We start from the raw sequence: 15,122 nt of genomic DNA on the forward strand, positions 1-15,122 counted from the left end.
GCCAGTAATTGTTAATCCATAGCTCCCAGCAGCAGTACTGGGACACCTGATTAGTTCGAGAAATCAATTAAAGCCGAGCTGGCAGGCAGGGCCACAACTCTGCTTGGTGAGGCCAAAGTCCTGCAAGGCCTAGGTTTTGCTCCAGTTTGAGGACTGCACAGCTATTAACCATCCCAGGGGGCTATCAGCTAGCAAGGATACTGCTATTAGCAACAGGGAGGGCTGCTGTAGCAAGAAGCATCAGGGCACTGTCTGACCTGACAGACTTCACCAGTCCTCTCTGAGAAAAATCAAGATGTGCGCCATTCCCTCCCCCTGCTCCCATCTGGTTGCAAACAAGTCACACAAAGGGTGGTCTCCTGGCTAAAAACCAAGGCAAAGCCCTGAGCAGGCTGGCAGGGCCGTCTGAGTTCAACACCTCCCCGTCTCCATCTCCAGGGCAGGATGTTGGGCAAGAGCCGATGTGCCCCTAACAAGTTTACTCCGAGCCAGCCTTCTGCCTTCAGACTCCAGGCGCCTCACACAATGTCCTACCCCCATGAGCAAATCGTTTGCAGATTCCAGAAGTTAACGGGAAAAATAAAATTAAAGTGACCCTACCTCGTATGTCCAGCATCTTGCCCAACAGGAAATGGTTGTTTTTAGTACAGCTGTCAAACAACGCAAAAGGCTCGTTTGAGAGCCCCGACGGCACGCTGAGGCGCTCCGCTCAAAATATTTCGTATGAAAGTGCAGCAGCCCCCCTACACCAAAGGCTTAAAAGCTCTCCAGAAGAGTTGTTTCAGCTAAAACGCACCTGCTTAGTCATGTAATCTCCTGGATTGTCTCTCGGCCTTGAGAAAAGCATCAGTTTTGAGGAAAAACGTAAAACCATCTGAGAGAGCAGGGAGCGGTTATCTGGCTGTCAGATGGTTATCTCTTCAGAGCGCTCGGCAGGAAATTCCACGAGCTCTCACTGCCCCGAACCCGCACACACACAGTCTTGCTGGACTCACTTCTACCCTGGTTTATTTAAAAAAAATGCTTCACAAACAAGCAGGGAAAATGACGGATGCCAAAAGAACACATGCCCAAAGATTTCTGAGGTAAAATCGGGGTGACGGTGACACGCGGCCTATGGCTGGGCCCGAAGCTGTTGCTGAGAGCTCGCTCTTGCAGAATGTCGCGTCAAATGTGTTTGCCATCAAGCAAATGGAAAACCTTTCTAGAAACAGCAACAGAAATTGTTTTGAGAGAATTAGTCCAACATCTAAATCCAACCAGATGCAGAGGCGCTCCCTCCGCAGCTCGGTGGAGGCAGGTTTCTCAGCTCGCTGAAACACTCACGTAGGATCCCCTCAGAAAAATCCAATTCAGACAGACCTGAGTGAAATTTGTGAATTTGTGCTACTGGCCAGTACGAAAGCGGAGCTCTGCTTCACTGACCTCCCATTCAGCAATGATACTATGGAGAAGGGAAAGAAAATACTTCAGTCGAAGTTTCACTCACACATCCACAACACTGATTCCACACATTTTACCATTCAGCTTATTCAAAACTCAGCTGGTAACAATCTCGTCCCTGAAGGCTGAAGATTTTTTTTTTTTTTTTTTTTTTTTTTTTCAGTTTCTGCAAACAGTGAATACTGATACACCAGATTTCCAGATTTCTCCTCTGATCCTCCAGACCACAGTGTCAAGTCCACACTACACCTAACCCTGCAGCCAGACTGCCTTGTGGCAGTGGCACTTGCATCACACGATAACAGGACGGTTTTCCAGTGGCTTTAGATACCTGCAGCACAGAAATTGTGTGTACTTTGCCTTGCTGACAGACAGGCCAGTTTGGAGACCCCTAAATCATAATCATTCAGGCATGAGAGAAGCACCAGGAGCACGAGTGACATTAAAATGGAGCACGGACAGCGCCAGGCCCTTCTGAGAATCGCAGCAAAATAACTAAAGTCATTGGAAATTTGTATTATATACATCAGGAAGTTGCTTGGTTTTCTTTCTCCCCCTCACGATAGCTGTCAGACCCTGGCACAGGATCCAGAGAGGCTGGGGAAGCCGCCCTCTGATCTGGCATTAACCAGAGACTGCCAGAGGTTTCTTCCAACCCAAGCGATCCTACAGAGCATTATGGCCAAGAGCACAGGTATAAACTTTTACTGCTGGTGCCGTGTCCATACCCGAGCTGACAGGACTCGCAGCTGATAATTCACAAACACACAAGTCAAACTCACTCTGAGAGAAGTGGTTCTTGTGCTTGGCTCCTGCCCACCCACGTGTGAACCAGCTCCAGAACCGTGCTGCCTCCAGCCCTGCGTGTCAAAGTAAACCACCAGCAGCTTTCAGGGCACTTTAATGGGCTAAATTGCCAAATTAAGGCAATTTAGGGGTTGCTGCTTTGAGGTTCAGCTGTCCGTGCCACGGAAGTAGTGGTATCTGGAAGAAGGCTAGGATCCTGCTTAGCTGCTGGGGGTTAATCCCTTTGAGCTCGAGAGGCTTGGAAGCATTATCCTCCCGTTCTGGAGAGTGCCAGAGCGTTTTATGTTGTACGTGTATGAATGTATGCTTGGAGATTAAGGGCAAATGGCCCTGTCTGTGCCAAAGTTATCTGCTTCGTTACTGACACTACGTCAAGAAGCTGCAGAATAAATACCCTCGCAGTCGTAAAACGGCATCCGGGTGATCTAGGTTTGAGTCCCCTGCCTACTGCAAACATCCTGCCATCCCCGACGAGTTACTCAGGAATTTGATGCTCAGATGGAAAGCAACGCTGCTTCCCCACTTCAGATGGTAATGTGACACACATCATATAGCAAATGCCTGTATATTCCAGCTGTAAAGGTCACAGCAAAGCTGGGAAATTAACTCCACATTCTGCACAGCATGGACAAATGCCGAAAGTGGGAAATGAGTAAGGCACCAAAATATGAAACAGGAGGCTGCATGGAATACGTCACCCTTTACCCCAGCAAAAAAAGACGTCCGCATGAGGGCAGTTTTCCTTTTATTTTCTGTTTTATGGCACAAAGATGTAGCTGCACCAGTTGGCGACGGTTTGATCTCCTGCTACGGTCACGATCAAATTGACAAGACCAAATCGTTTCATCCTTACATTTCCCAAAACACATATTCGGAAACAAATAAATAAAGTCTTATGAAATCAAGCAACTAGAGGCCTGGCCACGCTTTTTAGCTCGGGGGCTCCCTGCGGAGCCACCCAGGCCTCCCACCTCCCAGCCAGAAGAGCTTCACAATAAATAAATAAAATAAAAAAAGCTTCAAACATCTCAAACTTCACCTAAGGGCTTGGCTGCAACCCTGCCAGCCAAAAGGACGTAAGCAAAGGGCCAGCGTGGCTGGGAGGGCAGCGTCGCTGTGCTTGGTGAGCAGCTGGGGAAAGGGCACCGACTTTCCTTGTGCTGTCTGCTGGCTCCTTCCTAGCTCCTACTGCGGAAAGTTCTGCAGCTGCTGGGAGGAATCCATTCGCATAACAAAAGCGGCTTTCAAAAGCAGGATGGGAGAGTGGAAAGAATAAGAGAAAAACCCAAAGTTAGAAGCTCCGCTGACAGCTACAGCTAGTTGTTTGCAGCATTGCCTAAAGGTCTGGGGCTCTAACAGGTTATGTGGAACATGAACACTGTTTATAATGGTGTCTCCCATTACCTTCCTGCTGGCTAAAGAGCATAGGTAAAAAGAAAAAGGCAGGAAAGAAGTTCAGCAGACCCTTTACCACATTTTTAGGACATTGGCACAATTAAGTTCTCAGCTGCACGATAAAACAGCTCAAGGCACAATAGGCATTCAGAGCTGTGAGGAGCCTGAACTCCAGATTTCAACCAGAGCTTGGACACCTGTGTGTCCTGCTGGATCTGGGATGCAGTCCCTGAGCTTTCACTTCATTAGCTGCAGAAATCAAGACAATGCCTCTCTACTTGCCAAGCTGTTATCTAGTGGTTTTTCATTGCAAAGGGTGCATTCAAAAATACACTGATGAGCACCGCAAGAAGTCTTCACCCACTCAACAGGTAGGGAAAGACCCTTGGGGGCTGAGCCGTAATTCCAGGGAAAAGAAAACTCCCGATCACTCTGAGAAATAACCTACTCAGTAAAAGGGTTCAGCATACAACTCCTCACAGCCGTTGTTACCGAAAATCCCCCATCCATCTTCGAACATCGACTTCTCTGCTTTTCTGCTCAGTGCTACTCTTCTGGGTAAAAAGGAATTCAAGGCCCAGAGACGCATTATTTCTGCGTAATAAGGTTATACATATGGATTCAACTTAGCTAGGAAATGTCAACTTAAGGCTTGTCTTCATGAGGAAATTTACTGGAACTAGTCTACCAGTATAATTATATTGCTGTACTTCTACTGGTGAAATTCCCCTGTTGAGCCTTATTCATAACAACAGCAGCCTTTATGGTTTATTTTTGTCGACCATGCCAAAAAAAGGCCCCCGCTCCAGAAAGTCCACAACAATCCCCAGGGGAGGCGGGGGAAGGAGCTGCACCGGTAGAAAGAATAACAGTATAGAATTTGCCGCGTGGTTCTCCGGACTAATGAGCCATGGGCTACAAAAAAATAAATAAAAAATAAATTAAATACTGCAAGAAACCTGGGTTGTACATCAGGTATCTTTGCAGGTCGGGTACGTGCCAGGTTTATGCCATGTTTCAGCCCTTGGTACAGCTCTCCAGGGTGGATGCTGCTTTCCATCAGCCCCTGTGTGCATCCCTTTCCCCGTGTGCATCCTTCTCCCCCGCTGCTGCATCTCTTTCCCCATTTCCCTACGGGTGATGCCTCGCTGCCCCGCAAGCCCCCGTGCCCTGACCCTCCGAAACACAGGGGTGGCAAAGCCCAGCCCCTCTGGTTTACAGTTTGCATCTTCAGGGACGAGCGATAGCTGAAAAGCAAACAGCTCCCCTTGCAAAAAGGGATTTTAAAACAATCGCCCTTCGCTTGGGCAGTGCAAGAATGCCGAGCTAGACAAAACAATGAGCCATCTGTGCACCCTTCCCTCCCTCCTTCCCTTGTTTCTACCCTCTGGGCTTAAATCAGAGCTCCCCAAGAATGGCCGAGTCCCTCTTCACCTCCTCCCACCCTGGTTACATCCTGCAAAAAACACTTTTCTGGGCTTTTTTTTCCCCTCTCCTTTTTTGTTCTCAACAGCCCCAGCAGAATCTCTCTTTAAACCTCAGGCCTCTTTGTCAGGTGGCATCCCAGCTACCCGAATCAGCTTTGTCAACTGATCACAAACGCCTCCCCCAAGCCATCCATCCCTTGTTTACCATCCCTTGGAGGCAGCGTGGCACCCGGAGCCCTCGCCACCCCTTTGTCCAGGGGAGGGAATACCATGTGAATGGGAGACCACCAAAGATTTACAGCCCTCCTTTGTTCGCCTGGTGTCACTGCCTATTGGGCCTCGATTCAAAATTGAGATGACAGCAGAAAGGCAGACGAGTTTAGTAAATCACCGTGGGGTTTGCAGCTCGGGGGAGAGGGAGGGGGAGAAATGCTGATAGCTCAAATTTTAAAATAAATCTGCTAATTGGCAACCACCGTCCCACCGCGATGCACACACACTACTCTAGCACCGCACCAGCTAGCAAGGCACGCTCCCAGCATTGAGGGGAAAAAGGGATTAGGTCTGAGTAACAGCATTCAGATGCATCTCTTTAAACCTTATTTTTGTTAGTGTTGTTATTCCAGCAAGCAAAAGCATAAAAAAAATAAAAAAAAATAAAAAAAAAGCTTTCCTTTGATCTCACAGCTGGAGCGGCCACACAGACGAAGAAATGCTTTTACCTTCGTGTCCCACCAAGACAAAAACCAACTCTATCTTTTAATTACTGCTTTTTAGAACATCCTAAGCCAATCTTTATCAAGCTGAGCAATCTCGCAGAGGAAGACCCAGGTTTGATCTCCCATCGCTCCTCCTCCCGGCAGGCTGAACCCGCTGGGAGAGCGGAGCGCGCGCGAGCTCGCCCTGCTCCAGTCCGGCCAGATGACAGCAAGGGAGCCCTGGCTGGGGCCAACTCCCCCCCAAATACGCCGAGCTCGCAGATGCATTTCTGCTGACAGAACAGAAATCGCCTGCTTTGAACGCCGTGCCCCGGCCCTGCGTGGCAGCAGAGGCTCCTCTTACCAGGATGCACGCGCAGATGCGCTACCGAGCAGGAAGCCGGCCTTGCTTTCGGGAACGCTCAGCTGTAAACTTACATCCAATCTCTTCCTTTTTTATTGAAAACAGGCCTTTCTTGTAAACTCAACTACTTTACAGCAAACATTAAACGAATTTCCTTCGATGCTTCACAAAAAAATAATTCCAAGCCTAGCACAGCTCAGGCGTGCTCTGGTTCCCCCGAGCTCCGCAGGCACACGGAGCAGACCTCTCCGTAGGTGGCCTCCATCCTCCACGTCATTAACAGTGCTAAATGCCTCCAGCAAATGATATTTGGAAGCCAAGTGCACTCTCTGCCTGGGAGGAGGGGAAAAAAAGGTTTCCCCGTGGTGCCCGTAGCTTCAAGGGAGGTCTGTCCCCAGCAGAGGAACGCAAGGCCTAGTCCCGGTGCGCTGCCCCAGCCATCGGGGACACCACCAGCGGGGTGTGGAAGTGGGCACGACGCTTGGTTGAGATGGTTTCTGCTGGGGAAACGCGGAATTGAATGTTACGTCACGCTTGTGGGTCTTTAAAATGTCCCCATTTTTGAACTTGTTGGGCAATTCAAAGCTCTGCAAAGGATGAGGCGTCCCCAGACCAAGCAGACAGAAGAGATGGACCCACAAGTGCCACGATGCCTGCTGGAAGAAGCACAACTGCATTTCTAGACACCAGAGAACACACGTCGGAAAGAGCTGCCACAACATTTCCTCTCCTCTCTGCCTCAGAAGGAAGACTGATCAGAAAAATAAGCACCACATTTGGGGTCAGCCTCTGCCGGATGAACAGAACGAGTAAGAAAAGGAAGGTTGAGCACTCATCTTGAACTCTCCCTCCTCCAGACTTAGCTCTGGCACCTCCTTCCTAAATTCAGGCTTACCGATGTCCGTGCCCATGCCATTCCCTCTAGCAGGGGCTCTATTCTCCAGCAACAGTTCCCAGAAGGCCCTCAACTTGAAGATCTGTCCCCAAACTCAACCTCGCTTCCCTATCCACACCCCGAAGTGGTACCAAGGAGTCGGCGTCACCTGGCTTCAGAGCTAGCAGCCGAGTGCAGCAAGGTGAGGACGAGGAGGGGCTGCCACCTCCATGCTGGTATCTCAAAAGAAGTGCTCCTGAGGGTCTCCTGCATCAAGCATGCTTCAATCCCATGCTGGCAAGAAACTGGACACCACAAAAGATGGAAGAAAACTTCGGGGTTTTCATAATTTTCCTGGAATTTCATGCTTGGCTCCCAGACCGGTTCGATCTTTCGCTTCTCCACTTGCATCCTGTTTTCTATCAGTGCTGTTTCAAAATCTCCTCCGAAATATTGATCCGTAACAACCACCGCCATCCACCTCTAATTTACTGTCTCCTCAGAGGCTCTTTGTTTTACTGCATTTTGGTGAAGACAAAGGAGGGCAGAGTCGTCCCCGGCTTTTAGAAAGAGCTCCCTGTCACCTTGGAGTTCGGTGTAATATTTCAGCGCTGCTTCAGGCTTGTGGCTTAGAAAGCACTTAGGGACCCATTAAACACCAAAATTTAAGGCTAAAGGCTGGCAAGCGGAGGGCAGCGAGCTTTTAAATTTATGAAAGGCTGCAGAACTGAGAGGCCACTAAAGTGACAGCTGTCAGCACCACTCCATCCTACATTCATGCGGGCTCAAAAGAGAAGCCAGCGTGCACTCGAAAGAAAGAGAGCGCTCGTTCCAACTTCTAGGCTATTTTCTAAATACTCTTTTCAGCCTCCTTTCAGCCTCAGAAAAAGCCTTCCAGAAAACATCCACCCCTCCGCAAGCCTTGCGTTTGTTACCTGATCCAGTTTGGCGCTCCTTTTTTTTCTTCCTCCCGGCTCTAACAAGCATCCTTGCCCTTTTACAAGCCCGGGTCATTCAGAGGAGCTACACGAGGCAGCGGAGCACAAGCTGGACGGGGAGATGGTGAAGGGCTCACGCTTACCCTCACCTTTCACGGGGAGGCACCACCCACGGAGCCACCCCGTTATCCCGGTGCTGCACTCAGCCCCCTGGCAGGCTGCCACGAAAAAGGAGAGAGGAGAAAAAAACAAACCCTCGTCGACGTGAAGTTTGTGTAGGTTGGGAAACCCAATTATTGGCATTTACATAAAAGGCTGAACATCAAAACGCGGTTGGTGTGTTTCTTCTGGGGATGTGGGCAGGCCCCGCGTACAAACCTTATCTCGTAACCCAGCCGTAATTGAAGTTTTGCTTCCTGCCCTGGCTCTGAGTGACAGCCTTGCAGTTTGAATACACCCAAGACTCTTCCAGGTTCTCAGGAATGGCATCACGAGCTTCATTTCCCAGGCACTTGTGAACCTAACAAAAAGGGTGAGCGCTCGGGGAGCTACAGGAGCAACTTCTCTGCACGGGGATGTGTCCCCTGCAGGATGGAAGAGGGAGTTGAACCCATCCCATGGCCACATGTTCACACCCTGTGCACTCATTCATTGCTGCAGTGAATGATTTCTCTTTCAGAAAGCAAGAGCAGTCAAAAAAAGAAGCACAAGGCTTTACTCTAACCCTGCTCGCTAAGTTCAAGCAGTTACCCATCCGGTTGGATTTTAAAGTAGACAGAAAAAGCTGGAAATGGCAATTAACTTGCTAAAACATCCCAGAAGGTCTTCTGCTGCCACTCGAGTGGTGCAGCACGCTCCACTGGAGGGACTTACTGCCAGGCGAGGGGCTTGGCAATCCCCCTGCAAGGCCTGCGGCTCCCTAACGCCGCCCTGACGTCAGGATTTTGGATTTTGAGCACCATCAGCCCCGCACAGCTGTGTCGTGGTTGCCATTATGCCGTGAAGCACTCAGTGTTTTTAAATGAAAAAGGGTTTCCCCTGTTTGAAATTCTGAGATCTCTTCCCCGTTATTCTGCGTGCACGGGGCTGGTATTGAAGCAGAGCAGGAAGCGGTGCTGTTTTAGCTGAAAATAAATCTGTCAACGAGGAGGCACAGGGAGAGCTCCACTTCAGGCTTTTCAGGTTCTTATTAAAAAATATAAATTCAAGTCAACATTTTCACGTTACGCGCTACATCTGGTTGCTATCCCATTATAAATAAAAATATAGGGGCCTTCAGCTCAGCCCTGCATCGCTCAAAAAATCATCAAAAAGCCCTTCTCATTTAGTACTAGAATATAATTGGTTCAGATTGTCCCCTATCACCAGAAGAGGTCCACGAGAAATAAGCCAGGTGTTACCCAAAGTCAAGTGGGGAGATTAAAAGGGTCCTTGGCAGTGATATTTGTCCTCCAAAAGGATGAAAAGCAGCGAGGTGAGGGACACACGCCTCTATCGCCGCAACCTCGCTGTCGCGGGCAGGTCCAGCCCTGTGCTCCTTGCAGCAAGAGTCGGAAAACAAACCAAAAGCCACAGACCAGCAGCTGTCTCTGCTGGCCAGTGAGTGGAGTTCAGTGCCACGCCAGCTTTACAAGAAATCTTCCCAAAATTTAAACAACAGCCCTGTCGCCCCGCTCTCCTGCCAGCCGTCCCGCAGGATGCTTTGGGACAGCAGAATTTCAAAGTGCTTTGAGTGGCAGAGACCATAAATAGGGGCTTCCTCACTCCCTCCTGGATAATGAGAGCTTCTTGAGCACACAAAGTGCCAGTCCGGAGCCGTGCAGTCCACGTGGCAGTCGTGTTTTGGGAGCAGGGAACAGAACTGGTGTGGCTGAGCTCCTTCCCCCTGCCCGTCCCCAGTGCTCACCTACCCGCTGATCACTTCACGCTCAGTGTTTGAGAGATGCCGAGGTTTTTGTCCTTACACAATTTGCTTCTTCCCTCATACAAGCACATCAAAGCCATTCCTCACCCTTCGTGTCTTCGGCTGGGACCCCCACGTCCTCCCGCTGCTCTCTCCCAAACCCACCGGGCTTGAGTGTGGTCGAGGAGAACACTCTCACCAGGAGAAAGCCTCGGGCTGGCAGGCCACCAAAAAGAAGAAGCCAGCGCAGCACTTACTCCCTCCAAAATTAACCTCCAGCAGAAGGAGGCTGGAAAACACAGGTTGCCTAATCTTGGCAACCCCGTTTTTTCAGCGGCAAAGATGAAATCTCGTGATTTGAGAACAAAGGCATCGTGTGAAGGCCTGTGTGTCCATGGCTGGGTCTCTTGTGAAAGCAAGGGAAGGAAACCTTTAAACTCCTTTTTTGTTTCTTCCACCTTTTATTTGCCCTACCCTGTCCCTGCCCCAGCACCTCATGAATGGGGTTTGCTGCCAGATGTGTTGGTCAAAACGCCCCAGGCAGGTCTGGGTGACACTGAGTCTGTGTAAACTCCACTCTGAAAAGAGACTTCTGAAAACCAGCTCTGTCTCCACAAACAGAAGGAACCACCTCGAGGACGTGGGTAAGGTTAAAGAAACTGCTCAACTGCCGCTGTTGCAAGAGAAGCACCTGGGTGAAACAAAACCCATAAAGACTGCTGGCTGAAACTCAACCAAGACAAACAGAGGAGGAAAAGCTGGGATGAACAAATCAGGGCTTCTGCTGCGCCAGTCATCAGGGATATGTAGCCCGCGACGATGAAACAGCACAAGAGTTTCACTGAACAGCAGCAGCAATCTGCCCTTTCTTTTTTTTTCTGGTTAAAAACAATCCGTGTTCAGAGCCCCAGGACTGTGAAAGCTGGGTGACTGCTTATTTTACCTGCAGTTAAGGAGCAAAGTCGGTGACAGCAAGACAATACCGAGATTAGATCATGCTACTTGCCCCATCTAACACGAAACACCTCCTAAAGACTGCCCGCACCAACAACCCAAGGTAATCATTGCTGCAGAGAAGAAACTCAGCCAACTGTTTCATACTTCTGTTAGGACGGATTCGCACTTCACGCAGCAGGCACTTGGGTGGCAGTCCCCTTGCTGACAGTAACGCTGCCGTGCCAGCACCAGGAAAAATGCCCTGACAGCAGTTTTCCAGAGGAAGGCATTTAACATGCACAGGGAGGAGCCGGGATGGAAGCGTGTGAGCCCAGCAGACTATCAAGGGGGAAAAACACGGGACATTCAGCTAAAAAAAAGTTTCCCTGGGAGTTAAAAACAAAACCAAACAACAACCAAAACCACAAATCGCTCAACTTACACCACTAACAAGGACATATATCGCACGCAGAGCTCGAAGAGAGGAACACAGAAATTCTTCTGCAGCAAGAAGAATTTCTGTGGCACACGTTACCCCCCAGAAAAACAGCAGTTCAAATAACACAGACAGCAGGACAAGGTTCTACTTTCACTCCCCCCGACGTGACACAGAACACAACGCAGAGCAAGAGGACGCGGGTGATGCTTACTCGTGCACTCGGTTGTCTCCGTACAAGTCACTCAGGCCGAAGCTGACGTAGTGCCAGTGCTCAGGGACGTTCAGCGCCGGGTTGCCCACGTTCCTGTACATGCTAACGTAGTCCAGAGGATCAGGTCCCCCCAGCCTGCGTTAAAAACAAAAAGGTTCTCAGGTAAATCAGGTTATTCAAGGCAAGTGGGATGTCTCCACGGGTTCTACAAGGGGCTGTAGATGGTCCTGCCCCAAATCACAGCTAGAGATAAGTTTAGCACGGTCCAGTTACCTCCAAAAAAAAATGAAGAGGAAGGTTGGGTTAAGTCCAGGAAGCATGGAGCACGGGAAGGCAAAGTGCATGCGTGCAAAAATACTACAGTGTTTTTACCATTAAAGCACGAAGCCCTCTGGAAAATCGTATTGAAACTTCCGCAAAGCAAAGAACACCAGAAAACTCTCCGGGTAAAGGAGCAGGAGCTGTATCTGCGCTGCAAGCTCCTAACGTGGGCCAGAGGCACCTACCCCATTGAAAAGAGCATCGCTGTTCTTTCCTGACTCACGTGGGAGCACAGGTGCTTTGACAAAAGGACAAACCCTTAAGCATCTCACCCTCTGCCCTACGTGCAAACCCTTGAAGCCCCCAGAAGCTCAGGAACAGCCAGCACCATCCCCGAGCCTGGAGGAGCGCACACGGGACAGAATTGCTCCTCCAGGGCTGCTGACACAGGCGCTGACCCAGTTTTGGGGCCAGCTCTCGCACAAACTCCCGCCGCAATCTCCCTATCAGCGCGGGTTCACGCCAGGAGCTGGCAGCGTCGGAGGAGTTTATTAGGAAGAGCCCGACTTCAAAGCTGCAGGTACAAATGCGTCGCGTTCTCTATTCATGGAGCTCGTTCAGGAGCAAGAAGTGCGGCCTCGGGGGGGGAAAAACGGGGTTTGCATCGGGGCGGCACCTTCCCCTGGCTGGTGCTCGGGGCGCGCTGAAGTCTCTGCCCAAGGAACCCAACGTGGGCAGAGGGGAAACACGGCGAGAAAAGCAATCACAAACCTTCTCCCAAGACGTGCAAATTGCGTTGAAAATATAAAAAAAGACGAGTTTCATGAAAAATGCCACGCAACCCTGGCCAGGTTTCTTCCCAAACAAGGCTTTCCCTTGATTTATGGGGGCACGCAGCACGCACTGGGCTCGGGGGCTGGCACAATCCCATTAATCCCGGCCGTGGCTGAGCCCCAAACTCCGGGTCAGAAGGCAGAGCCCGAGCCTCCTGGCCAGAAGGAGAAGCTGCAGCCCCCTGAGGAACTGACCCAGCGAGGGAAACACGCTCCCTTCCCCACACCCTGCCCTCACCAGCCCCATCTCTCGCTGTGGGTCACCCCAAAAACATGTCCCCCTGGAGCTGCCTCTATGCCCACACCTCCCTGACACCCAGCATGCTGCCCTGCGGCACCCCACAGCACCCCCAAACCTTCCTGGGCATCTCCCCAGGCCTCAGCCTGCAGCCCCTGCACCTCTCCTTGCTCCCCCAAATCCCTCAAAGCTCTTCCTGCTCCCCAACCCCCTGCACCCCCCCTGCTGCCCCCTCCCAGCCCCACTCCTTTCCTCAACACCCCTCTCACCCCACAACTTCCCCCACGACCCCACAGCTCCCCCCTGCCTCCTCCGCTCCCCCAACACTCCGATATTCCCCTCAATACCCCAATGTCCCCCGTCAGACCCCACTACTCCCCCCAGACCCCAATGTCCCCCTACGTCCCCCCCCAATACCCCAATGTCCCCCTTCAGACCCCACTACTCCCCCCCAGACCCCAATATTCCCCCCAGAGCCCCAAAATCCCCCTCAGACCCCACTCCTCCCCCCAGACCCCAATGTCCCCCCTGAGACCCCACTACTCCCCCACCCAGACCCCAATATCTCCCCATATCCCCCCTCAGACCCCACTACTCTCCCCCCAGATCCCAAATATCCCCCCATATCTCCCCCCAGACCCCAATATCCCTCCATATCCCCCCTCAGACCCCACTACTCCCCCCAAATCCCCCCCAGACCCCAATATCCCCCAACTCCCCCCCCCAGACCCCAATATTCCCCCATATCCCCCCTCAGACCCCACTACTACCCCCAGGTCCCCAGTATCCCCCTCCCAGACCCCAATACCCCCCCCCTTAGCCCCACTACTTCCCCCCAAGACCCCAAATATCCCCCCATATCCCCCCCAGACCCCAATATCCCCCTCAGACCCCACAACTCCCCCCACGACCCCAATATCCCCCTCCCAGCCCCCAATACCCCCCCTTAACCCCACTACTCCCCCCCTAACCCCCGCAAATCCCCTCCCAGCCCCCCAAAACCCCTCCAGAGCCCCCCAAAAACCCCCCCGGGCACTGACCAGTACTTGAGGATGGCGGTGACCTGCAGCGGGTTGGGCTGCTCGGGGTAGAGGCGGCGGCACTCCCCATAGATCCCGTGCAGCCCCGGCGGGAAGAGCGATGGAAACGAGCCCGAACCGGACCCGGACCCCGCACCAGAGCCCGGCCCTGCCGCGGGGGCACCCCCAGCAGGCCGCACGCCCTCCATGGCGGCGCCTGAGCTGCTCCGGATCCGCTCCGGATCGGCTCCGGATCCGCTTCGCTTCCCCCGGCCCGGCCCGGCCCGGCCCAAGCGGCGCTGCGCGGCGCGGCGCTGAGGGAGGAGGAGGGGGGAAGGGGGCGGGGCCCGAGGTTGCCATGGAGACGGGGATTGACAGGTGGGGGCCGCCAATGGCGGCGCGCGGCGCTGAGGGAGGCCCCGCCTCGCCCCGCCCCTCCTCACCGCCCTCACGGCTCCGGTGCGGCGCGCTGAGAGCGCGACCCCTGGTGGGGGGGGTGGGGGGAGATAGGGGGGTGTGAGGGGAGATAGGGGGGCTGGGGGGGTGTGAGGGGAGATAGGGGGTCTGAAGGGGGCTGTGAGGGAAGATAGGGGGTCTGTGAGGGGAAATAGGGGGTCTGGGGGGGCTGTGAGGGGAGATAGGGGGGATGTGAGGGGTGATGGGGGGGCTAATGGGGGCTGTGAGGGGAGATATGGGGTCTGTGGGGGGAGCTGGGGGACTGTGAGGGGAGATAGGGGGGCTGTGAGGGGAGATGGGGGGGCTAATGGGGGTTGTGAGGGGAGATATGTGGTCTGGGGAGGGAGCTGGGGGACGGTGAGAGGAGATAGGGGGTCTGGGGGGCTGTGAGGGGAAATATGGGGTCTGTGGGGGAAGCTGGGGGGGCTGTGAGGGGAGATAGGGCGTCTGGGGGTGTGTGAGGGGAGATAGGGTGTCTGATGGGGGCTGTGAGGGGAGTTATGGCGTCTGGGGCTGCTCTGAGGGGAGCTGGGAGGGTCTGGGGGGGCTGTGAGGGGAAATGTGGGGTCTGGGGGGAGGCTGTGAGGAGCTGGGGGGGTTGTGAGAGGATCTGTGGGGCCTGTGGGGGCAGCTGGGGGGGTCTGAGGGGAGATCTGGGGGGGCTGTGAGGGGAGCTGTGGGGTCTGGAGGGGGCTGTACACCCTCAGCCACCCACTCAGGCCTCCGCTAACTTTCCCTAAAGAACTGAGGCTGCAAACTGCATCTCAGCATTTATTGAAATATTTGAGAAATTACTCTCCGTGTACCTTTTATTGCAAAAAAGGGGGAGAAAAAAAAAGAAAAAAAAAAAGCCCCCCGTGTCTCTGCGCCCCCCTCAGTC

The 15,122-nt window shown here is 52.7% G+C and overlaps 1 protein-coding gene across 5 annotated transcripts in view; it reads right to left on the reverse strand.

Annotated features, from left to right (window-relative positions):
- SUFU (SUFU negative regulator of hedgehog signaling) overlaps nt 1-14,081 on the reverse strand; it is an 83,749-nt gene extending 69,668 nt beyond the window's left edge. For all 5 annotated transcript variants that reach the window (XM_082765149.1, XM_082765146.1, XM_082765147.1 and 2 more), the window contains exons 1-2: nt 13,808-14,081; nt 11,436-11,570 (exon numbers count right to left, since the gene is read on the reverse strand). In XM_082765149.1, coding sequence (XP_082621275.1) covers nt 11,436-11,570; nt 13,808-13,995 — 323 coding nt within the window. In that variant the 5' untranslated portion in view covers nt 13,996-14,081. The remainder of the gene's footprint in view (nt 1-11,435; nt 11,571-13,807) is intronic.
- Nucleotides 14,082-15,122: the final 1,041 nt, after the last annotated feature.

The sequence above is a fragment of the Aythya marila genome, assembly GCF_965140915.1.
Source record: "Aythya marila genome assembly, chromosome: 7".
Taxonomy (NCBI): Eukaryota; Metazoa; Chordata; class Aves; order Anseriformes; family Anatidae; genus Aythya; species Aythya marila.